This window comes from Phodopus roborovskii, unplaced genomic scaffold (assembly GCF_943737965.1).
Source record: "Phodopus roborovskii unplaced genomic scaffold, PHOROB, whole genome shotgun sequence".
Classification (NCBI taxonomy): domain Eukaryota; kingdom Metazoa; phylum Chordata; class Mammalia; order Rodentia; family Cricetidae; genus Phodopus; species Phodopus roborovskii.
The window spans coordinates 5,187,365-5,213,401 of NW_026126563.1; the positions used below are offsets into that span (position 1 = coordinate 5,187,365).

At 51.0% G+C, this 26,037-nt stretch overlaps 1 protein-coding gene across 4 annotated transcripts in view; it reads right to left on the reverse strand.

Moving 5' to 3' along the window:
- Window positions 1–26,037, reverse strand: part of Znf516 (zinc finger protein 516) — a 93,029-nt gene that overhangs the window by 16,970 nt on the left and 50,022 nt on the right. For all 4 annotated transcript variants that reach the window (XM_051202256.1, XM_051202257.1, XM_051202255.1 and 1 more), the window contains exon 3: window positions 1,796–3,250. In XM_051202256.1, the coding sequence (XP_051058213.1) occupies window positions 1,796–3,250 (1,455 nt within the window). The remainder of the gene's footprint in view (window positions 1–1,795; window positions 3,251–26,037) is intronic.

Below are 26,037 nucleotides of genomic sequence, written 5' to 3' on the forward strand. Positions count from 1 at the left end.
CATCAGCAACATGAAGGGTGAGGCTTTCAGAGCAGGCCATTTCCTCACTGTGGAGCGCCTCCTCCACAGCCTGGGGTGCGAGGAAACTTGTCAGAGCAGTTTGCTCCCAGGGTAGTCTCCCACTCAGAAGATACTTCTGATTAACTCAGAATTTTACAGCAACCCGAATGTGGTATCGCAAGCTGCCCAGCTCACCACAGAACACGCCGGCAGGTCAAGAGCCAGCCATCACAGAGATCACTGGCAGGTAACTAACTATTAAAGAGAGTCTAAGTCAGTCCCTAGAACATGGTGTGAACAACCGGGTCAGCTGCAGAAGGTCGGAACAACAAGGAAGGATGCCAGGAGCTAGACAGCCGTAACAGGTGGGTGTCCCTACTGTGGGCTCCAAGAAGACACTCGCCCCAAGAATGGAGACCGGCTTCCCACCCATAGCCAGCCATCCTGGAGCCTCACTCGGCAGGGAAATCTCCAAACAGCACAGCACAGCAGGCCCAAGAACCACTCACCACACAGCCAAGACTGAGGCAGAGAAGGGGGACCTCCCCAGCCACAGACAGCCCCAAATCAGGTAAAAACCAGACCAGAAATCGGCAGGCACAAAGCACTAGACTACCAACCCAGGTCCCCGCGGGTGCCAAGGCTTTGCAGCACAGACCTCTAACAGTATTGTCAATGTCCTACACCTGAGACACCAGGTTACAAAGGCAGCTACTCGGGCAGTAACTGCTTCAAGAGGCTCCGGGCTCATGACAAGCAAAGCTACTCCAGGAAAAGGTTAGGACCTCCAGGAACCAGCTGGCCCTGGAGGGAATGGGCCTGGTTTTGGGGGCAGACTCAAGTACCGAGGCTGGCCTTGCCTAGGAAGTCTTCCTGTCTCTTTGCTGTTGCTTTAACAGGCTCTACATTTCCCTGGCGGTGTGCACATTAAAGGGGGAGCGACCTTTGACCTACATTCAAGAACAGGGCCACCATTCAGAGCCACTGTACCCTGACTGGCAGGGGAAATGGGCAGGCGGGTCCTTGTGAGCCCTCCTGGCTACTGGTACTGCACATCCATGTGACAAACGCTCCAAACTCACAACCTCACTCACCGCACTCCTCAGTTCACGGACAAACGTATTTAAAATCACTGTCCCTCCCTCCCACCCACCCCCTACCGAGACCATCTCCAGACTCGGGCCCCATTCCCCAGATACTGTTGTTCAGGAACTATTCCGAAATCTCAAAAGATATCCAAAATCCAAAACCCACCCCGGCCCCAAGCACAAGAGATCCTAGAGCGGCACTGCTATTAGCTGTCGAGCACGATACAGAAGCGGGGACAGAAACACCATTAAGTGAGGATCCCAGGGACAGTTCAGTCTTCCAGGCTCTGCGCATACATCCCTCGCCAGCCACACCCCGCCTGCTTGGTATTGCTTATGCATCCTTTGCATTATTTAAACATAAGACATAGTAATCCCTTCTAATGGGACAGTTCCTCTTTCAGGAAGGGGTCACAGTGAATGTGTACTAACGCCTTGTTTAAAGTAGCAACATGAAGTGTCTGCTCCTGTCAGGTTGAGGCATTTCAGAGTAAACAAGCCGGTTTCTAATTTAATGTCCACGGGAAGGGCACAGTAAAAGATGGCTGACATCCGACCCAGACACACCGACCCAAGGGAGAATGGTTGAGCTCCGGGTTAGCCAGGTCAAGAACACCTCTCTGCCCTGAAAGCCTCAGGGAGCAGGAAGGTCTGCACACCCGTGACCTTCAGAGCAGCCAGGGAGGAGGGAAGCCCGTCCTTCTTACCTCTGTGCTCAGGCCCGGGGCCGCTGACACCCCAGCCCTGGTAGAGTGTGGCGAAGTCCTTTGGAATGTACGTCTTAAAGATACTGAGGATGTCCAAGCGTTTCTCCTGCCCCTCAGCTGCCGGCTCCTGCTTGATGGAGTGTAAGATGGGGGACGCACCAGGTGAGGTCTGCAAGGCTGCGTCCCCTCTGGACCCCGCTGCACAGGTGGCTAGTGCTGTGAGCTCCTGGGCCGCCTTCACAGGGGGTTCCCGGGGAGGTAGAGGAGAGCCTCCTTCGCCTTTCGTGGGAGGCTGACCCTGAGGCTGAGGACTGAATTTGGCTTTCAGAGAGTCTGGGGCACTGTGCTTATTCGGAGGGGCAAAGCCAGCCCCCGCTGCAGGGGCCCCGAGTTTCTCCACCGGCTTGCTATTGGCTGAGGGCTGGGCACCCACACGGGTGATAACCGACGGGGTGGGGGTGGCACTTCTGCTGAGGCCCCCACTGCCTGGGGAAGGCGCCAACTTGGAGCCGGCCTCCTGTTTGGGTTTGGCCAAGGGTCCCTGCACGCCAGCACTGGGAGACTCCTGGCCATGGCCAGCCCTGGCCTGTCGGTATCCATCGGGGCCGGAGGCCCACAGAGCACAGGGGCCCCCAGAATGGCTCTCCTTATTCTTAGGCATGCTAGCGGCTTTTGTGGTCACCCCAAGGGGGGAAGAGCTGCCCTTTGACCCGGGTGCCCCACCTGGCACCTGGGTGCGGGTAAAGCGGGCCAGGAGCAGTGGCTGGCACTCCTTGCCTGCAAGAGCAGGTGGAGGACCCGTACGCCCGCTGCGAGCAAGGAAAACCAGGCTGCTGCGGATGCTCCTGTGGCCGTTAGGCTGAGTCCAAGGGGGCGCTGCAGAGCTGCAGCTGACCCTGTGCCAGATGCGCGTGTGCATCCACAGGACCTCGGGGTAGTAGGTCTTGTGGTTACAGTAAGGACACGGGTGAATGACCAGGGCCGCCTGCAGGGAGCATGCGTCCTTACTGCTGGGGTCATCCCGGCTTGGCCTCATACTCAAGTCCAGTGGGACCAGGTCAGGGGCGGACGGCCGCTTCCCTGCCCCACAGTGCTCCTTGTGCAAAGCGGACAGCTTTTCTTTCGAATGCCCAGCCTGGCTGTCCAAGGTGAGCTGCAGGCTAGTTATTTCCGCGCTCGAAGGGAAGTCTACCCGGCCAACAGAGCTGGGCCCCTCCTGCTTGGGGTGAAATGCCGGCATCTTTAGGTCAAGAGAAAATCTATGCTGCTCGGGACCCTCGGCCGTCTCTCTGCTGCTGTTGTCAAGTATGGACACGGATGGCGTGGCGATCCCCACCTTGGGCTCACTGACGTGTTTCTCTGGCAGGTTATTTCCAAGTGTGTGGCTCTGGTCCCCGTTGGAGAGCACGGTGGGTACCACCTGTCCAGAAGAGCAGCAGTGCCGTGGCTGGCCCCCTGCAGGATGCAAAATGTAAAAGGGGACGTTAACCACACTTCTCATGGGAACAGGGTAAGACACGGGCATCGAGAAGCTAGACAGGCATCCCAGGAGGTGCCTGCCTCACATCAGGGCCAGGGCTTGGCATCAGCAAGAAAGGTGTTTGGGATTGGGTCAGGAGTGTACCACACAGAGGGAGGTAATACTCTACTAGGGAAGCTGTCAGTTTTCAATCAACTGAAATGACCCAAAAGATGGGTGAAGAGGTCACACTTGCATCTTGTTACACGTAAATACACCGCCACTACTGATTAAAGAGAAGGCGGCCATTGGTCCTGCCTCAACGAGATGATGGGACAGACTTAGTAGAGGCCTTACCCTCTCCGTGGAGCAGATGGGAAGAGAGGAGCAGAAGGAGAGAAGGGAGAACTGGGATTGGAGTGTAAAAATAAATTAACAAAAAAATAAAAGCTTTACTACCCACCCACCCACCCACCCCAAAAAAAAGAAAAAGAAATTGAGGGCCAGCAAGGGGGCTCACTGGGTAAAGGCACTTGGCACTTGCTGCCAAGCCTGCAGATAGGAGTTTGACCCCCAGATCCCACACGGTGAACAGAAAGGGGGGCCCTGACTCCCACAAGTCAGCCTCTGGCCTCCAAGTGCAGGGCGTAGCATGCCATGCAGTCCCACATGCAGGCACAACCTTAATAAAATCTTAAAAGACATTGGGAAAAGAGCATAACTGCAATCGCATGGTGCTTTCCATGCTCTAGAACTCTCTGCAAGGCACTGATGCAATCCAGGGTCACCACAAAGCATTTTGTGGAGAAAGACACTAGTCAGGGTGAGTACAGATGGCGCCCAGGACCCCGGTGTCCACCTCAGAAACTGGGGCTACACAGAAACTTCACCCTAGCCTTTGGAACCCTCGCCATCATGAAGGCCAATTCTCAGCTCTAATATCTCCACCCTACGTCCCCTTCTAAGAAAGCCTGTGCGCGTGCACGTGGCTGCATCACGCCGGGTAGTTCTACAATGTCACCTACATGTCACCAGACAACCGAGGGGACCCTAGGTGTAGCACTAATCTTGGACTACTAAACGGGGTGGGGGGTTCAGGGTTGCAGGTGGGTGTGGATGGGAGGGTGGTCTTTGGGCTCCAGCCCCCTCACCTAGGAAGGAGCACATGCTGGCTGTTCCAACCCCTCACCCTCCCCACCCCACCCCCATGGTAAGGGCTAGACTACTCCGTGGTCAGTTCTACAGGTGGACAGACAGGGCATAGCTCAGCAAAGTCTCCTTCAAGTTTGTACTGATGCCCTGGGTTTATTCAGACCTGGGTGTGAACCTGGGACAGGACACGCAGTACAGACCGAGATGTCAGGAGTCACTGGTGAGAGGGTCAAGGGTTTTCCGAGACTCCAGAGGTTTGAATATCTGTTGGAATTTGGGTACTGACTGACTCGGTTCTTCTAAAATGTTCTCTGCATGTTTCTAGAGATACGACTTGGCAATGTTACCAGAAAGACTATTTCAAAGGACTCTTTGTTGGGCCAGAAAGCACCTATCCCAGAAGGCATCCTGAGAGGAGGAGCAGAGATAACACTCTCTTCCAGGCGAAGGGGACTAGCAGGCTCTCGGGCGTGATTCCAAAAGCACAGTCTCCTAACAGCCCGCAGGGAGAGGTAGGAGTTGGGAAGGTGGGGGCTGCTGAAAGCTGGCTGAAGGCTGCTGAGTGCCGGGCGCTGGTCTGTTTGAGCCCAAGCTACAGTGACTCAGAACCTACTCTGCAGACACCATGGTCATGGTCTTGAATGTAGACACCAGCAGAGTTTGGGTAAAAAGGAAGAGAGGGGACTGAGTGAGTGTGACCGTGCTTCTTAGCAGTAATGGCAGACCCACACCACGGAACTGCGCTGGAAGGGAGCTGGCCTTCCTCACCACATCCAGAAACCACACCTCCTCTCAAGGATGCCAGGGTCACGGCTCCTGGGGGGGGGGGGGACCATGAAGAGCTGCCTGAATCGGGCCACTCTGGATAGAAAGGTGTGAGCCAAGTCTGATCTTTCTCCTCTAGGTTGCTTTCCATCAGGGCGTTCTATCACAGCAACAGAAATTAAACGGCAACGATGCAGTTCTGAATTTTTCAATTTTTTTTTTCCCTTCCAGGGGAAAAGCAAGAACCTGACATTTTTACATTTTCAATCTGGGGCTTCTCCCTTGAAAGAAGTGTCTGTTATGTAGCCAAACACTTCTGAACAGATTACTGGGCAAGTTCGGCGATTTGGCTCCACCCACAACACAGTCCTCTTTTCCATCCTCAGGACAAGGGAGGAGAAAACTGCAAGAGTCTGTCACAGCCCTGAGGCTCAAGCTCGGTGCAGGAGCAGACCACAGGGTCAGCAGCTCCAGCTCACCCACAGTGTCACTGCAGATCAGGGTGACTGGATCTGCACCAGACTGGATCCAACCCTGCAGGAAGGGTTTGAAAGCCACAGGTTCCCAAGCAGGAGGAGTCTAGCCTCCCTTCTCAGCTCTGTGCTGCTGAGCTGTCTCCATGACGACAGAACAAACAGAGGCCCCTAAGTGGGTTACAGGGTGTATTTGTGTACTGAGTCCTTGACACAGATGTGGACTTGGCTTGCCAGATACCTCGAATGGCCAAGGCTGGAACAGTTTAGAGTACTGGGTGCTGTGGCTAACAGACATATCAGCACAGATAAAAGCACACTGGCACCTGGCAGGCTTTCCTGAGAAAGCAAACCGGGTCATCTGATGCACCTCGGCAGTCTACTCTCTGAGATACAAACAGTTTCTAAGTGCTGCACCCTGGGTTTGGAAACGTATTATAGGAGCCCATGTACACCGTGCCTCCCTTCATGAGAGGGCTCAAAGGTGAGGAGGCAGAGGAAAGCCTCAACAGTCTTGGAGTCAAGGACAATGTGGCTGGCTCGGTAAGGCCAGCTGAGGTATGTTGATGTCTCCTTACACGAGGAGGGAGGATGGAATGGTGTCTACACACACAGACGCCAACAGCACAGTCAACTGTGGCCACCACAGCAGGGGCAAAGGCCAGTGCTTTCACTGGAAAGTGACAGGTAAAACTAAAGAAGGGAAATGAAGTAACGGGTGTGGGCCATGTGAACGGCTCTGGGTTCCAAGGAGGCCACAAGGCCCCTGCCCTGTGGTTCAGATCAAGTGAAAAGCATTTGGGCCACAATCCTGGAGGACACAATCCCAAACATCAAAACCTCAAACAGTGAAATCCAAATATCAGAATCTCTAAGGTATAAAACTCCTAACTCCTTAAAATTCTGACACCAATCAAACCCTGGGTTAAAAACACAAACTTCCGAGGTCCAGTGAGACGGCTCGGTGTTAGGGAAGGGTCCTTTGTAGCCACAGATCGTCCTGAGTTCAATCCCCAGGTCCCACGTGGCGGAAGGAAAGAACTAACCCCGTAAAGTTGTCCTCTGACCTCTACGTGTGAGCTCCATAGCTGTGGACAGACCCGTGTCCACACATGGGAGTGCACACACACGCTTGAAAATCCTAAAAACAAAACTGCCAAAAAGACATTCTACACCCTTAAAGGAGAATTTATTTGAGACCTACAAAAACATGAGGGAACACTTCATAGAGCACTTTATACACTACAGCAAGTCATGGGTATGTGTGTATTCAGAAGCATAAACATCACAGTACACAAAAAGAAAAAAAAAAAAAAAAAAAAAAAAAAAAAAGCAAAGCTATGAGCAGTTGGAATGCGTTCATTAAGAAGTAAATGTGAAATTGTAGCGCGTGGTTCCCCACAGCGGTCAGCACCACATCTGTCGGCAGCTGCCAGCAACCATGTCCGATGAGACAGAGGTGCTAACGAAAGAGACCAGCGTGCAGCCCTTCCTTCATTCCCCAAGCGTCAGCCAAGCCCCTTCGTGCACGCCGATGTGCACACGGCGAAGTTTCGCAGTGACGCAGTTTTACAACTTTTGCAAAACTGAGTAAAACAAACATGAACTCCATGCAGGTCTTCATAGGATTTAGGGATCCAGCAATGGAAATCATAGGAAGATGAACACACCGCATGGTGAGTTAACTACTTAAAAAGAATGTTGACAAATGAAAATCACCAGGGAAAAACTAAAAAACGACGAAACAAAAAAAAAAAATACAAAAGAAAAAGAAGAAGAAGAAGAAGAAGAAGAAGAAGAAAGCTATGGAGAATATCTAATCTGTAAATCAGTAGAGTGGATTCCGGGTGGTCCCACCACAGAGTCACGAAAAGCTGGCCAATTCCTACTGTATCTGAATTCTGGAGTATCCATCAGGAGTTTTATCGCTTCAAGATCCAGGCTCGGCTCGGAAGGCAGACTCATATATATACCACTCAGCCCTTGCGGAGTCACTGTTGATAAATGAAGACTGGCAGACACTGCCCTCCATCCTGGCCTCTACACTGTCTAGGGCCAATGGCATGTAGCCCTGCCTTTCTACTGGCAGTCACTGAGGGTCCTGGTACTCCTGATAACACACACCTGCTAAGTAATCTATAAAAGGACAGGCATGCAAAGGTGAGCCTCCAAACTGTGTGTTCACACCTAGACACTGGCTGCAGCCACAGATTTCCAGAGCAGGTGTGGTCCATCTGGAGTCTGGCCCTGCTCAACCACTACAATTACATGCATTTCTGCTTTTGGAATACTGATGAGAATAGACCTTTAAACTTCCATCGCCCATCAGGAAGTACTTGCCCCACTGCACATGAACAGCTGGGCCTCAGAGAGCTCTGTCCCAGGAAGAGGCAGTTTCAGAACCCTAGCATCAAGGAGTGCCACCCTTAGGAGGTGACTTGGGATTTTAAGATGGGAGTTTGGACACTGGGGTCTATGGTGGCTTAGATGAGAATGCCCCTGTAAGGAACACTAGCAAGCATTAGAAAGACCAGAACTGCTAAATACGCAGGCATTCTTCTCCAAGAGAAGAAAGGACTGGCAGCTGTGCGTGTAGAAGGCTAGTCTGTGGAGCGAGCCTTCACCCAAATCCCCAAACCCTGAGCTGTTCAGGCTCTTGTCCTGAGCCTAGTCTCAGCAACAGAACCTGTCCTTAGGGAAGAGGCCCTCTCCATCAACAGCATCTGTCCTTATGCTTATCACAAACGGGCCCTTAGCTTGAACACAGTCATCAGTCAGTGGAACTAACTGCAAAGGTCACGGGTGCGTTGCTCCTTTGCTGGGGAGTGTCTATGTAGTCGTGCCTAGAGCTTTGCTGGGATCACTGTCACAGGGAAACCTTTCCCCAGAGTTGTACTGAGCTTCATTGTGTGAGAGAAATAAATCACGAAGTCAGACTCTAGAAGTTTTGACCCAGCACCTCCTAAAGGGATGATGACTCCAGTTTCATTTTTCATCTCATGGGGACAGTTTCCCTGGCAGCCATGACCGCCACACCCTCCCCCCCGCGGGCCCCCGGGGGGGGGGGGGGGGGCCCCCGGATCCTCCCTCCTGTCACTGGGGGCAGGCTTTGAGGTTTCAAAAGGTCTCGCCATCCCCAGTGAGCTCCCTCTGTTCCTAGCTTGGGGTTCAAGCTGTGAGCTCTCAGCTGCTCCTGCTACCCTGCCTGGAGCTTGCTGCCTCCTGGGGCTACTTCCTCTCTGAGGTGGTTGTTAGTATTCAGGGTAAGCACCGGGCCTGCCCTTGGGTTCTGACTGGATACACCCTCAGCTGCAGCCACTAAGAGCACCACCTGTGCACATGCACTGTGTTCCCTTTCAAAGACCCTGCCCGCCTCCTCTCTCTCCCTCTCTCTCCCTCCCCATCTTTCCCTCTCTCCTTCCCTCTCTTCCCTCCCTCCCTCCCCTTCTCTGCCTGTCTCTCTACCCCCCCCTTTTCTCTTCTGCTGCTCCTGCCCCCACAGGCACATCTTCCCCTCTGCTCCCCTCCCCTTTTTTTCCCATTCCCTTTCCCCTAACTAAAAAGAAAGAAGAAACCCTCCATGTGAGCGGTCACGTGGCATCTTTCTCCCGCACACAGCTTTTTAAATGGCAGCGGTGGTGATGTAACTCTGAATCCAGAACCAACCTCCTTCTATGTGGTTGCACGGTCGTGGTGCTTTATGGCAGCAACAGAAAAATAACTGTCACATGGATAACGGCTCCCAGACGGCCTTGGGGCCACCCAAGCAGTGACTCGGCAAAAGGACAGGCGTACACCCAGCACAGACCCAGGCTTCTGGGAGACGCGGACCGTGAGGAGCACCCGGGGCCTAAAGGAGCCCTGACCGGAGACTCGGGACTGCCACTGTGAAGAACAAGCTTAGGGTTGACCTGGCCACACACCAAGGTCGTATGTTAAGCACAAAGGCACTGGCGTGTGCATCACCAATCAGACAGCTGGGATTTTGTTTGTTTGTTTGTTTCTTTTAAAAACGTAGTAAAATGCAGGGCTGGGGAGACAGCCAGTCAGCAGAGTGCTGACAACTCTGACGGTTAGACTTTTGATCTCAGACACGGTGACACTTCTGTAATCCCAGTTTAGGGACTGGAAGACAAGAGCATCCCGGGGTTCAATGGCCAGCCAAACTCACCTCAAATGTGAGCCACAGGTCCCAAATGACACTCCCAAGATGTCACATGCATGAAGGCAAACTAACACACATCCAAAATAAACAAGAAATTTAAAGTTAACCCTCCTGGTAATCCTAGTCCTGAGACATAACTGGGGAGCACTGAGCCAAGGTGGGGAACAGACAGGAAGCAGCGAGGTTCGGCCTTGAGGAGAGACACTGAAGGTGCCTTCAGAGAACACAGAAGACAGGGACCCTGAGAGTAGGCCACTGTCCCTCACCACGAGATGCAGGAGGCAGACGCGTGCGTGCGTGCGTGAGTGTGAGAGAGTGAGAGAGAGAGAGAGAGAGAGAGAGAGAGGAAGGGAGAGAGAGAGAGAGAGAGAGAGAGAGCGAGCACACTGGGTGTCTAGAGAACCGGCCTCCATCACAGCAGACACAGATACAACACAGACTGAGTTCTCTTTCTAGGATGCCCAGCTGACTGAGAAGGGAAGATCTACAATCTAACCCCATGCAGTATTTGCAGGCAGGCAGGGGTGCTCCCAGCAGAAGGCTGCCTCTAAGGGAATTGAGCCAGTGCCTTTGGTCATAAGGCACCAACAGCAAGAACTCCACGGGGCTCCGGCAGAAGCCAGTCTTATATCTAGGAGCTTCTGTATTGAACATTATAACGCTGGGGATTGCTTTCAGCAGTTGTGAATTCCTAACGAGCTTTATAACAAACATTCCTAGCTGTTGAAAGCGATCTGAGAGCAAAATTACTGAGTCTTTGACTGCTCCTCCCTGGGGCCTCTGTTTGTCCTTACCATGTCTTTAACAGGGGACCACTAGTAAACACAAGAGGGTGGAGCCAAGTCAAGATGGGGGGGGGAACGCCAACAGTGCCCCAAGGTGCCCCGGGAACTGTGAAGACACTCAGACAGCACAGTTGGGACACTGGGAACCAGACCTGGCTCGGAACCTAAGGGAGAGTCACCCTGGAAAACACAGCACCCGGCAGAAGCCCTGGTCCCCGAAGAAAGGACCCCACTGAGCCCTGATGTCTCGGGACCCAGTGGGCAGGGTCTAGGGCAGGACATACAAGACGGCCAGCAGGCAGGAGTCTCAGCTGGCAGACACAAAATCAGCCAGTACACACGTGTGGAGGGGACCCCTCCGCAGCCCTGAGGGAAGCTACAAGCTCCCTGATCCCCATGCTCTTCACCCAGACTGTCTTAGGGTCACCATCCTGTGCTGAAACACCTCCACCAAAAGCAACTTGGGGAGGACAGGGTAATTTGACTCAGGGTTCCAGTCAGCAGGTAACTGCAGAAGGCATTCAGGGAGGAACTCAAGCAGGGCGGGAAGCTGGAGGCAGGAGCTGAGGCAGAGGCCATGGAGGTGAGCTGCTAACTGGCTTGCTTCCTACGGCTTGTTCAGCCTGCTTTCTTAGATTACCCAGCACCACCAATCGAGGGATGGCATCACCACAGTGGGCTGGGCTCTCTCCCATCAATCACTATTAGAAAAATCCTACAGGCTGGTGGTCTATGGAGGCATTTTCCCAACTGAGCATCCCTCTTCTCTGATGACTGACATAAGGGACAGTCACTCTGGAAGCTGGCATGAAAACTAGCTGGCTCCACCCAGCCCCGGATTGGAAGATCTGTTACAGAGCCCATGGCAGCTCGATCCTCACCGGGGCTGTGAGCACCGTGGGAACTACGCCACGCACAAACATGTTCATAGCCCACTTTTCCTGTTTTGTTTGAACATACTTTGACCTAATATGACCTTCAACATGGATCGCCTGTGAAACCTAACAGAAAGGCATGGCAATCTTAGCACTTTTGGAAGCCGCAATCTGCAGTACAGAGAGAAAAAAAACAAAAAAAACTGGCTCCCAAGGAAATGCAGGGTTTCTGAGTAGACAAATTTGTCAGATCACACACCAAAAGTTTATAAAGTCTGAGAAAACGTCTTCAAAGGCTTTCTCATGTGTGAGGGCAGAATCGGCAACAGTCTGAGATTAATCGCTTTCTGCTACTAAATAGCAGTTTGTTGCACACAGGATCCAGCTTGGAGCCTCACACAGCTTTGTTTCAATGGACCCACGCTGGCCTGAACAGAATGTGTCCCTTCTTCCTGCTACCCAGTGTCTTCTACTCTCTCCCGGGTCTGCTGATCAAACCGGCCAACTCCACTGTGGTCGTGAAACTGAGAAGAAACTGGAGAAGGTTGAAAAGCCATTCCCTGAGCCAATAGCAATAGCTGTTCTCACAAATGCGAGTGAGCGGGGCACGTGTCACTCCTTAAGTGGAGGGAGTGGACGGAGACCCCTTCCAGGAACTGCTGGGAGGAAGGGAGAAAGTGAGCAAGCCAGGTGCAGTGAAAACTTGACATGCAGCCCTGACTTCTCCAGTGCCCAGCACACTGCCCAGGACGGGGTAGGCGTGGTCTCCAGCTTAAAAAAAAAAAAAAAAAACCTATAAATAAAGTACACACAGCCACAGCCTAGCATGAATGTGACAAGAGGACTTCCTATAGCAATACATACTTATCCAAACACAAAATCCAAAGAAAAAAAATGGAAAACAAAAACTACAACGATCCTTCTTTTAAAAATAAAAAGGATACAAACTATGCATTAGCAGAACCTTGGGGATTAAAATCTAGCACGTGTCTTACTGGCAGACAAAGGCCATTTCACAACACAAGCCTTCTGTGTTCTGGAAATAGAGGCAGACAGGGCTCGATTCAACAGCTGCCCTGATGGTGTCGCAGCCAGCGCAGTGTGCGGGCATGGCCACGAGGTGGCGCCTGTGCCCAATTTATGATCCATTGCCTAGCCCTAGGCTCCTTGTGTGGTCTATTTTGGAACACCACGGGACATGCTGTCTCTGAGGAGGTATTCATTAACAGAAAACACACCAAGGGCTTGTGCTGTAAGGTCGTCAGACACTATTATTTCTTTTGCAGCTCCTGCAATGCAGCCTGTACACTTCCATCGGAAGGTCTTAAAACATCTTAGTCTGGGTTTCAGACCTCATCAATATTATCAAACATTAGAACATGGGGCAACTTGCATAGTGTACTTGAACTACCTGACAAAGTTAATCTAAGCGAAATAACATATCCATATGCATAAGACTTAGATTACAGACTTCGCATCCAACTTTAAAGGTGCCTGCCATCACTTGGATGAGGTAAGCGCCTGCTTTAAATTGCCCTAATAATTCAGGGACTGGCTGAAGCTCTTCCCTGCAAGTATCACCACCGTGACTTCAACACAATTCCTTAAGAAGTCAGAGCATGGGTATTCCAGAGCCAGTCCAGGGACCAAGATTTCCTGTGGCCTGTAGATTCAGCTACGAAAGTTCAAATCCCAATACTGCGTAACAGGGGCACCTCGCCAGAGCCACCGTCAGGGCTGAGCAGATGGGCCAGCAATAGCCACTGGCGACAGAATAAGGAAGTCCATGAAGGAATGACGGACACCATGAAGGGACAAGAAAGTCTGTGAGGGCTGGAAGCTGCTTCGTGACTCTCCACAGAGGGAGTTCACATCATGGACAAACTTCCCGGGGAGGTCAAATCAGCGCCGGGCTAGGATGAGGTCAGTCTCTCCTGGCAGGTGACCCTGAGTGCCTCATTTTAGCAAGCTGGGGCAAGGTGAACAAGCTCCCAGATGAGGGTGGAGATGCCTCGTCCAAAGACGCAGAGACATTCTCTAAGAGCACAGAAGGTATGGGGGCGGAGAGGGTTCACAGCGGTCAGGGTGTGTCCAGTCCATTCACACAGAACGTGCTCTGTGTTGGATGACGTTTCCTCTGGGTACGGTCTGTGTGCTCTCAGCTCTAGAGGCCCTGGGTTGTTCTGGGAACCACACTTCTGAGAACTTGCCGCCTACCCCCCTCCCTCCACCGCCCACCACAGTGAAAACTCTTTGACAGAGCAAGTTAGTCAACACTCCCCCCTGCCCCATGAAGCTCTGCTCTCCCAGATCTGGTGAGTGCCTGGGAAGTGAACTAGCCCTTGGCTAGGGTGGGTTACTGTGCAAAAGCAGTGTGGCCAGCCTTAGTAGCCAGACAGGCTTGTGTGACTCGGAGCCTTCCTTTTACAGGGACACAGGACACTGCACACATAGGACAACTAACTGTCAGCAGACACAGCCTGTCCCCAAGAGAGGCAGAGATCAGGCCTCATCAAAATATTAGATCTCTGGAGCTCCATGCCACCGTTCAGAGACCGTCATATGTCATACTTTAAACTTCCCAAATCACAGCCCTAGGCTGCTCTGGGTTCCAGCAAAGAGCCCCAGAGCCCCAGACGGTTGCAGGTTCTTCATGCAAGTGCAACTCACTTTCCGTCTTCTCCTGCTGTAAGGAAGCCAGTCAGCTCTCTTCCTTACTATCTTTAATCTAATTGGCAGCCCACTTTTGATCATCCAAATTTTGCAAGTCAAACACAGTCATCGGATTCCCACAATGCCTCAGAACAGCACCACTGGAGACCACTCCACCCTTTAATCCTGTTCTGTGTGCTCATTGGCCCCTGTGATGGTTCCCCAGCAGGCACTGGCCAATCAAGAGTCCTGATCTCTAAGTTTCCAGGTGAAGTCTGTTCCATGCATCCCTATCGGGTATGGGTCCTCTGGCCCTGGCCCTTCTGAGGCAGCCTGCTGCAGGGGTTGGCCCCCACTACTGAGCAGGGCTTCCACACAGGTGAAGAGCAGGGTTCGGAGCTCACATGGTGCTGCCCTAGTGTCAGGGGACGCCAGAGGCCACAGAGCCACAACACTGCTGGCTGAGCGCCTACCCTATCCACGAGCCCAAAACAGACACACGGAGGTTAGGCAATCCAGGATCTACACAGCCTCCAGGAGACTATAGAGCCATGAAAACACCACCAAAATTAAAACTTAGGAGGCACACAGCACAAATGACTCACTACACTCACCATGGAGGGCTGGCTCCAGTCCCCACCCCACAGATAAAGTCCATGGGTGCCCAAGTCCCTTGTGTCAAATAGCTAGGCATTTGCACGGAACCCACACAGTCCTGTGTGCTGCATGTGGTCTCTCTATCAGGCTGGTCGCTGTGGGTGAGATGGGCAGGCTGTGTGACAGCATCATGATCTCCATGCTCCAGGATGACCCCGTACAATGTAATGCTATGTTCAAATGTCTGCACTCCAAAGTTGGTTTGAATCCACGGGAGAATACAGAGAACAATCTCTCTCTCTCTCTCTCTCTCTCTCTCTCTCTCTCTCTCTCTCTCTCTCTCTCTCTCTCTCTCTCCCTCCCCGTGTGTGTGTGTGTGTGTGTGTGTGTGTGTGTGTGTGTGTGCATTCACATATATAGTATACATTGGCCCATCTGTCCATCCATCTGTCCATCTGTCCATCCATCCATCCGAGTAGAAGAACAACAGACAAGGCTTCAGGACGCCAAGGTCAAATGACCCTCAGTGGGGGCTACCCGCTCCCCTTCCCCTGCTCAGGGATGCTGGTCATAGAAACTAGCTGTCCCTGATGATCAATTTTCATTATCGTGCATGGAACTGCATCATCAAAATTAATTTAAATGCATTTTCAAAGCTGATGAAATTCTACGTTTAAACTTTACCATCAAAACGGTACCTGGGTTGGTTAAGTGCCTAAGTGAAGACCTGAGTTCGGATGGGAAGAGATGGCAAATCTCCACAGCCCAGCCAGTCGGTGTAACCGATTCAGTGAGCAACAGGTTCAAAGAGACCACGTCTCCTTTAAAGTTCACTGAACTTGGCTGGAGATGCAGCTCTGCCTAGCAGCCCAGAGGCCCTGGGTCCCATCTTCAGCACTACCATATGCCAATTAATTAATTAATAAGACCAAACTCACGCTCCTTTCATTAATTAACCCAACCACTCCCACTCTGCCAAAACAATTTTTTAAAAAGCACTTGAAGAGGCTAGAGAGATGGCTTAGCAGTTAAGAGCACTAGCTTAACCAGCTTAACTAGAGATGAAACGACCCACCACAATGGGTCAGCTTTGACTCTATTATGAAAACCAAGGGTCCACCAAGCAGAGCTGCCTCAGGACAAAAGCCACTGAGAGCATTTCTGACAAGGGAATGCCTAACCCACCACTAAGGCCAAGGACACAGCTGGCATGTGGAGTCACCAAAGCAGATAACAATCACAGCAGAACCTGGCTCTGGAGCTGGCACCTGACAAACCACGCAACGAAACACCCCTTCCACTGAAGCACAGGCCAGACCCATGCACACAGTTCCCCAGGCCTCGGGATCAAACATACAGGCAGCACTGATGACTTAGCACACCCAGCTCCCTCCCTCTCTCCACAGTCGAGCCTGTCCTTGCTCTCATGCAGATGGGAAGGAACTGGATGCTCTCACACCCTGTACCTGCCCTCAAAGAAGGGTGTTGGCTGGAGCTCAGAGTTTCAAGAACATTCTGTTGTGGAATATTACCTAAAGACGTGTTACGTCTGTTTAGGCTGTAAGAACGTTTGTTTTAATGATGAAAGATGTGTTGCATTCTCTTATGTTGTATTTGTTTAACTGTGAAGCTGTGATACTTTGCCTGTATAAAACACCTAATTGGTCTGGCTGAATGGCCAACAGCAGGGCAGAGAAAGGACAGGTCGGGCTGGCAGGCAGACAGAATAAAGACAAATCTGGGGAAGGAGAAAGAAAAGGAGGACTCCAGGGGCCAGCCACGCAGCCACACGGCCACAGGGCCACGCGGCCACGCGGCATGTCACGGAGTAAGAAGTACAGAAAGTAAACGAGCTACAAACAAACCAAGCTAAGGGTGGGCATTTGCAAGCAATAATAAGATTCCCTGTGTGATTTGGGAGCTGGGTGGTGGGCCCCCAAAGAGCCAAAAGAGAAAAGAGTAGAAACAACCTACAACACTCCTCCATATCTGTAGAGCGGAGCCTGGGTAAAGAAGTCAGTCTGTCTGTGATGAAGGCCGGAGATGTCTGTACTTCTGCTCCTCGGCCCCAGAGCAGCCATGGAGCCTTCAGCAGAGTGGTTCTCCCAAAGCCAACATCTACCTTACCCACAGCACGATGCCCTCAGTGCACAGTTCTGGTTCCCTTGCCGATCTGCTCGGCTGCCAACCAGCCACCAAGCTACTGTGCCTATTTCCCAGCCGAAGCCTGAGTGTGTAAGCTGTACTAAGTGAGTGTGCAACAATGGATCCTGCAGCAACTGCACAATTAATCGGAACAAGCGAGCGCTGGAGTTCTAGCGCAGTGAACTGAACCCTAACCCCACCAGAGGGAAGGAAGGCTGCTGGGAAAGGCAGATTTTACCTCAGCAGCACAAGCGCCTTGTGCAGCAAGGCGTTTCAAGGCCATAACGGAAGCTGCCTGAGAAGGCCACACTTCAGTTCTCGATAGAAGGAAACCCCTTCCCACTTTCAAAGCGCCCACTCTGTGTCACGCTGGCCTTTGTGACACACTGGCAGAATTGGCAATGCTCAGGAGCCCGCCACAACCGTGACATGATCCGGGCACACTCAGCCCACCATGCCTGCACTAACCACTGACCGCAGGGGTGAACGTCAGACGCGCTTATTACTGTGTGTGCTCAAATGTAATCAAGTAGATGATAAGCTGTTCCCAACTACAAAACGTCACCCAAGGCCCAGTGGGTCTCAAGAAAGAAAAGGGAATAGCTTCTCAACTCATCTGAAGGCCTCAGTGAGGATATCCAGCATCCGGCCTTTATGGTACCCAACCTGAAGCTCAAGGATGGGTAAAATAAGTAAACAATCAATCAACCAAAACACAAGTTACCCTTCCTCTTACTGCCCTTCTTCGTGGTAGATCCCAGGTAAAGAGCAGCCCCTGCTTCCCACGGCTCCCTCCTCTGCATTAAAGGGACAATGTGGCTTTAATCTCAATTATAATTACAGCTGTTGCTAACAAGCAAACAGAGGAGGAAGAAAAACGGATTCAGGAATACTAAGCCCTTCTCAGTTTGGCAAACACAACCTGTATGCCTTCCATAAATAGGAGAACAGGGGGCCAGGAGGACGGAGCCCCGAGAAATGAACAGAGCCTCCCAGTGTGGCACGGCTTGCAGGCTTTGGGCTGCTGTAAAGTTCTGAAACTTGGCAGCTGGCAGCAATGCGCTGCTTTGAACTAGGAAGGCCTGGCCGCAGCAGCCACCAAGGGTCCCACTCCCTGGGCTCCACTTCAAAGCACAGCCCCGGATCCTGGAGAGGGAGAGGGGGACGGACTGATGGATGGAAGGGCCCACTCATGGCCTCAAACAGCATGATCTGTGCTGCTCCCAACTCCTCCAGCATTTTATGAACCCATGAAGATGTGGAAGGCAGAGCCCTGAGTTACACAGGAATCCCCACGATCTAAGATGTAGAAGACGGCCATCTGCCTTCCCCTGATTAAGCGCCTAGCATGTCTTTACCAAGGAGTTTTGCAGAACATGAGTCCAGTTTCCTAACATGTCTCACAGCAGTTAATTGGGAACAAACCAAGATTATTTTCTTTTGCCCTAACATAGAAAATGAAGAAATCTTCCACAAAAAAACTTATCCAAATACACCCCTGGTATATCTTAGCTGGGGGGAGGGACACCCTGAAGGGACTTTTCTCCTCTCCCATTTGTGACAGCTTAAAATGACAGAAAATCACGGGCAGGAGTCCTGCTACCCTAGAGCCACACAACACGCACCCACCCTACGTCAGGGTCGCTGTCCTTCAACTTCCAAACAGAAGTACATCACCTCAAACCCCGACAGGAAGCAACACTTGAACACTCAAAGGGTCGGAGCGCCCACCTGTTAAACGTGAAAACTCGCAACTCTTGCTAGTTACCAACGGTGAATTCCCTCAGTCTGTGTCAGATGCCGCCGGGAACTGTACACGTGCACAGTAAGGGATAAGCAAGTCCTGAAAGTCATTACGTCAATCAAGGCTGTTTTCGGTCATCTCTCTTCTTGATTCGCACACACACACACACACACACACACACACACACACACACACACACTGAGTACATGGTCTATCGCTTCCAAGCCTCCCATGAGTCCCGGTCACACACCGAGACAGGCTGGCCTGAAACACACGATAAAAACAAAAAGACCGTATTTGCTAGATCAGCCCCAAATTCAAAAAAAATTGAAGCAGAGAATCTCCTTAGCAATAACTTCACTTCAAGGGTAATTATGACCTCTGTTTTCCCTTTCAACACGTGCAATATAGTGCTAACCCAAGAGACCCAGGAACAACAGCTTTAAAATCCGTGAGAATTTTGGTACACAGAGGATGAGTGGAAATACTACGTCCCGCTGTTGTGGTGTGCATCATATCTCCGCGATCACGGTAGCTGCACTAACACAGCTCCTGGGGGAAGGGGCAGCGAGCCAGCAGGGAGACCCGCTGTGGTATCAGCGCCCTGCACCCGACCATCCCACCTCCCCAACAACGGGGGTCACTCTCATGTCATGACGCCTCACCGATAATAAAACACTGTAAGTCACAGCCAGGCTCGCCCTAGACATACACATTTCCAACTGCCTAACGTGAGCTACAGCTGCACTCTGTGTGCCACGACAGTCTGTCTGGCATTTATAAGGCTGCAGCATTCACACACAGGCCGTGAGCAACGGTATCTGCTGGTCTGCTGTCTAATGCTTGCAAACTCAGCCTGCTTTCTTATGTCATCCAGGACCTGGCTCAGGGTGGCTCCATCCCAGTGGGCTGGGCCATTGCACATCAATCATTAATCAAGAAATACCCTACAGACTTGCCTATAGGCCATCTCAGTGAGGCATTTTCTCAATCAAGAATCCTTCCCAAATGACTCTGGCATGTGTCAAGTTGATATGAAACTCACCAACTCGATTATCTTCTTGTCACAATCAAATACACCACTATTATACCATTAACTTCCATTTCTTATTTGCCCCTAAGATCTCGTATTAATAGCGCTATCACAATATAGAACATCAATAACTTTGAGAGTCTGCCGTTAAAAATCCAAACACTGTAAAAGTTCGGAAGTTAAAATGCACCCAAGTCGGAAGTTCAAAGACCCTCTACAATATCCCAAGTCTCTAACAAGAAGAGCGAGGGAGACCGAGGAGGAATGGACCAGAGGAGGGGAAGGAAGGGATAAGTGGTCTGAAAGGTACTCCTGTGTAAATTCTCAAAAAAACAAAATGAAATAAACGTGGACAGCAATAGAGGAAGACACTGGGCGCTGAACTCGGACCTCCACATGAAGATGCTTACAGGTGCGTCGTGCACACGGGTGCAAGCACACCCACACACACGTGCACACACTACCACAAACACACATATACAACACTACACATACTAGTTGATTAAAAGGGACATGTGGACAAGTTTAAGACATGGAAATACAGTACAGACCCAGACGTGTATGGCTGAACAAAAATGCCCGCAATAGTTTTCAGAAGAGCAGCCTCCTTCCTCGTTACCCCTTACCTGCGGCATCTTCTACCAATGCTAGAGCGGACACCGCATAACAACAGAAGGGTAAAACACACTCACTTCTGAGCGGTCCATCAGCGAAGACATAATGAAGCCTCGTTCACCTTGTGTTGCTTTGTTTCTGGCACTTCACCCACTGCCCAGGAAAGTGACGTCAGGTTTGACATCAGCAAAACTCCAGACAGAGAGAGAACACCCACACCAGGGGCACTTCTGGCCAAAGACCCTCTTCACATCAAGTGAACCCACACCTGTTACCAATTCTTTCAACACAGAAAAGAGGAGGTGTATTATTACTTCTCTGCCAACGTCCGGGATACGAGAGATGCTCACAGAAATGTGGGCACAGCAAGTAATTCCTTCCTCTGCACGGCACAGGGAAGGCAATGCTTCCTCGTGTCTTCTTGCCTTCACGGGCAGGAAGCCTCACCCCAGGCCTCATCCACTGAACACTAACTACTCAAAACCAGAAGTGGCTTCTTACTAGAGAAACCTAATACTGCACAGGTGTGTTACCCAAGGAGGCCCAAATGGACACCTGACTCACATGATTAACATATATGAATGTCGCTTAACGTGACAGCTGTTGGAAACACCACCACCACCCCACACAAAGGACTTGTATAAACAAACTGCAAGTTGTAGTGATTCAAAAAGAATAGCAATACAATACCGAGTTTCTGGAACAATCTGACACTGTCTGAAGCTGACCTGCTTCCTTCTGGGAGAACAAGCTGCCTCAGAAACCCGGCTCATACACCCAAATACCACATGGGACATACTTACGCCTCTTCAAAGTAGTTCTGTTTATCTGAACTCCAAATGTAATCGAGCGTGCCGTATTTTCACTTAGCAAATCTGGCAAGCTCAACTTCCAAAGACAAACACATTGTCCGTATAAATGACTTCAAGCAAGGAAACTGCATGCATTCACCACGCAGGCCAGAAGCATGCAGAAGCTGATGTGAACACACCACGCTGCGTATACAGAAACTCAATGAAGAGATCTGCTAGTCTGGGCTTTACAGCAGAGCAATCCTAGGATGGCTGCGCAAGGTCTGCAGGCTAGAGGGCAGGATGGTGGGAAGACATGGTGTAACCTCGGAGCCCCGAGCCCCATTTCTGTCCTTCCTCCCCACTCTAGCCTGCGGGGGCCTGAAGCAAGCAGGGACCATGACCACCACCGCTGCCATGACTAGTGTTACCCTGAAAAGTTCTGTCTAGCCTGTCAGCCTCAGACATGCTCAAGGCTGGCAAACATTAACCACAGGGCACCCACCAATGGGAAGCAAGCAGTCAACAGTTCCGACAAGCGGACAAAGACTGATGACCGCATTGGGAAAGGTTGGAAACGCCAGATAACTACGTGGAGAATTTAGGAGCTCCTCGCAGAATGCATAGGAAGTTCAATGTGGGATGAAGAGAAATGTAATGATCCAAGTTCGACTGACTCAACGAAAATGTTTTCACAGCTGGACAAAGATGGCTCTCTAAGCTGCATGCAAATATTCAAAAAGCGATAAAAGGAAATCGGACAGCTCTGACTTTTTAGAACTCCCAAAATAGAAGACTTCATAAGATAAAGTTTAAACAAGGAGAAACTTGGAGGAAGCAACTGAAACATACTAAGTAAAATATTCAAATAGCTAATAAAGAGTCACTGTCAGTTAAAAGGCAAAAGCCCAGGGTCAGGGCACAGCTAGACAGAGCACCATGTGTGAGGCCTAAGCTCAATTTCTGCGCCACACACACACTAGAAAGGACACCAACCCCAAGTCGGTGAACAAGAAAATCTTTTAAGAAATATAAAGGGCCAGTAAGCATAAAAGCGTGTTCACAAAAATCAAAAAAATTTAAATTATAAACAATATGTCACTTCTCTCTTTTCAGATGGTGACTTAAAAAATACTAACAAATTCTGAGTTCTTGGACAGATGGGAAAACATACATCCATGATGGTAGAGGTGACAGTGTTGATGTCACGATGTGATTTATACCGTGGCGACGGTCAGGGTTGACCCTCATGATGGTGCATGTGGTGATTCATACGGTGGAGCTGACGGTTAACAGTCAACTTGACAGTATGCACAATCTCCTCACAGACAGGCTTCCATGCACACCTTGGGGGGAATGTGCAGACTGGGTGAATTCGGGGAATGCCATGAGGGATGGATTACCTTGACCAGGTTAACTGAGATGAAGAGGCCTACTCAGACAGTGGGCAGTACCACTCCCTAGGCTGGACACCAATGCAAAACAGGCTTAGGTCCCGAACTGCAGAGACCGGAGGGAGCAGGCTGAGCCCCAGCCTCCCTGCTCTTTTCCCCAACTGTGCACTTACGTGAGCCAGCTGCTTCCAGCACCTGCTGCCTGGACCAGCCAGCCATCCGGGCTGTACCTGACACTGCGAACTCCAAGCAAACCCTTCCTTCCTTGACTGCTGTTGTCAGGGTTACAGACATGACGCAGGTGGCCAGGATGGTACATGTGAGAATTGTTAAGTTCAAACGGCAGGGTCTGTCCCCACACAAGAGGTGCAAATTCTGCTTCCACACAAGAGGAAGCAGAAACTTCACTGAAAGGCATCAACCGTGGGAGACTCCTGAGTGCTCCCATGAGCCAGCCACATTTGACCCCAGACTAACACCTATGAAAAGGCACATAACCTGAGCGTGAGCCCGCAAGTGAAAAACACTGTATCTTGTAATACTGGGTGCCGGTGTGTGTGTGTGTGTGTGTGTGTGTGTGTGTGTGTGTGTGTGTGTGTGCATGCACTTGCACTGTGTAGTTGGCATGTGTGTAGTCTGCATGTTTGCATGCATGCATGTGTGTGTAGAATCCCTATGCTGACACCTGGTGCATCTCTCTACTTAATTTTCTGAGGCAGACTCTCTCGAAGACCCCAGAGCTCGGTGATCTGGCTACTCTTGCCAGCCAGCTTCCCCAGGGATCCTGGCTCTACCTCTTCTTGGTTGTTTGTTTGAGACAGACTCAGTAACGCTGGCCTGGCCTCAAACTCACAGAGATCTGCCAGCCTCTGCCTCCCCAGGGCTGGAGTTTAGGGTGTGCACCACCAGGCTCAGTGTGTCTCTGCCTCTTGAAGGGTAGGGTGACAGGTAGCCACCAAGTCCACCTGGCTTTTAAAGGAACTCTTAGACATCAGCATAATGTCTCCCCAGGCCTCTTGTTACACCTTTAAGCAAGTGAGGCACAGGTCGGCCTACCCACGTGGAAAACAACATGTCAGGCACACTGACATGGTGAATACATCAGGAGCATCCAAACCTACACACAGAATCCACACAAACACAAATGCATCCCTGCACAGATGCCTTCTGAGGACCGGGAGGCGGTGGGGAGCTCAAAATAAAACTCAGTGAAGTAGGCGAAGAAACTCAGCAGAGCGTGACAGTCTGCCACCTGAGGACATGACCGGAATTTAGAATTTAGAAACAGTGCGCTTACATGAACAACTTGTAAAACTAAAGAACGGCTGGGCAGAATCCTAAAGCCGGCTGTAGCACCAGAAATGGGTCCAACACACACAAGGCATCCTAGGTAAGAGACGGCCTCGACAGGTGAGTGGGGACTTCTCTCTCTCTCTCTCTCTCTCTCTCTCTCTCTCTCTCTCTCTCTCTCTCTCTCTCTCATTCTCCCTCTTCGTCTCTGGGGTAGTCAGGGTCAGGCACGCCTGGTGAGCAGTGCAGGGCCCTCGGTGAAGAAGATAGACTTGAAGAGCCTAATCTCAGAGAAGACCCTTTCCCACCACAGAACATCAAGACATCAAGCTGAGAAGAAACTAGTTAGGACAGGACCCAGGCAGAAGGTAAAGTGTGTGCAGTGGGCAAGGGTGAGTACAGTGACAGCAGATGCAGGGGTGGTAGGAAGTGATACAGTGGAGATGCTGAAGCTGGACCATGGCTGTAGCCCCTGTGATACAGTGGAGATGCTGAAGCTGGACCATGGCTGTAGCCCCTGTGATACAGTGGAGATGCTGAAGATGGACCATGGCTGTAGCCCCTGTGATACAGTGGAGATGCTGAAGCTGGACCATGGCTGTAGCCCCTGTGATACAGTGGAGATGCTGAAGCTGGACCATGGCTGTAGCCCCTGTGATACAGTGGAGATGCTATGGATGGACCATGGCTGTAGCCCCTGTGTAGGTGAAGGCCGTAGGTAACAGAGAGACCAGACTCTGACCTCTCCAGAGACACCAACTGAGCTCCTGGCTCAAACTTCCCCAAACACCAACAGTACCACCCCAACATTATCTGGGCCTTCACATTTAAACAAAAGTATTTCCACAATCTGGACCTCGCCCAGGACAACAACATGCCAAGAGAAGGTGTTCAGAGGGTCTCGGAAGCCTGGGCTGCTCAGCCCCAAGGCATCAACCCCTCTACTCCTGGAGCACAGACCTTCACACCCACAAAGGGAGCCTTATTGGGGCACATTGACTATCGCCATAGAAACCACTGGACCTCTGGTTTCTTTTCTCCTGGTCCAGCCAGCACTGTCAGACTACTTTCCCCATGCCTGAAATGTAAAACCTCCTACCCTGCTCATCTGTCAACTTTCTGGTTCTTCTCAGCAGTCCAGGCCCATGGTGCTAGCTAGTGTTCCCCTCGACCTCAGAGCCTTCTCCTGCAAGACCTACATCACTCTGGCAAAGGCACTGCCCGCTGACATTCCTTAAAGTGAGAGATTCTCACCATACCATTTTCCAGATGATCTGTAAAAGCATGTTCTCATAAACCCATAGTTGTCTGATGGGAGATGTTATTCTGTAAATATGTTTCTCATACTGGTTAATGAATAAAGCACTGTTGGCCAATAGGAAAGGAAGATAGGAGGGACTAGGAGACAAGGAGGATTCGAGGAAGTAGGAAGGAGGAGTCAACATGGAGAGACTGGGGAGACCAGACGCCGGCCCCACTCCCCAGTAAGATCAAAGCACATGGAAATATTAGATTAACAGAAATGGATTAATACTTAAGACAGAGCTAGCTGATAAGAAACAAGTAACTGGCCAACAGCATTATATCAAATACAGAGTCTCGGTGTGTTAATTGGGGCTGGCGCTGCGGCGGGCGGAAAAACCCTACTCCTTACAGCTGTCTGTTCTCAGAAGCTAACAGTCCCTGTATTCCTCTCTCTCTAACTCGGTTACTCAGTATGTATCCACATGCATGCTTGTCACAGCACGTGTGTGGAGGTCAGAGGACAGGTTGTAGGAGTGAGTTCTCTCCTTCCGCCATGCGGGTAAGGGACCCAGGGGCCTTTGCCCATGAAGCCACCTCACCGGCCCTAAACCCCTTTGTAAGTCTGAGGAAATATAGTGAGCAGACTGAAATCTGCTCAGTATATCACATCAGTATTATATTCTCCAACTGCCCAGCCCCTCTGCGCACTATTCCTATGGCATTCACACCAGACCCAACCACTGGCCAGTCGCTCCCATGCATGGAAAACTAGATTCTATTATGCTGGATGTTCATCCGGTCTCTATCTGCAGTGTCCTACTGGAGGCAAGCTCACAGACGGCAGCCCCGAACTGCCATTCATGCACTACATTTCAATAACCAATCGGGCTAATAAGTGGAACCACGTTAGGGTTGGAATACAGCTTAGTCATAACTGCTGATCTAGAGCTAAAGCAAGCGTGTGAGTAACACCCAGACTTGGCATGTCTTTTCATGAACATATTTGGCAGCTAACAGCCAGCCCAAATGTCTTACTAATCTGTGAAAATACTTCTTTCAAAT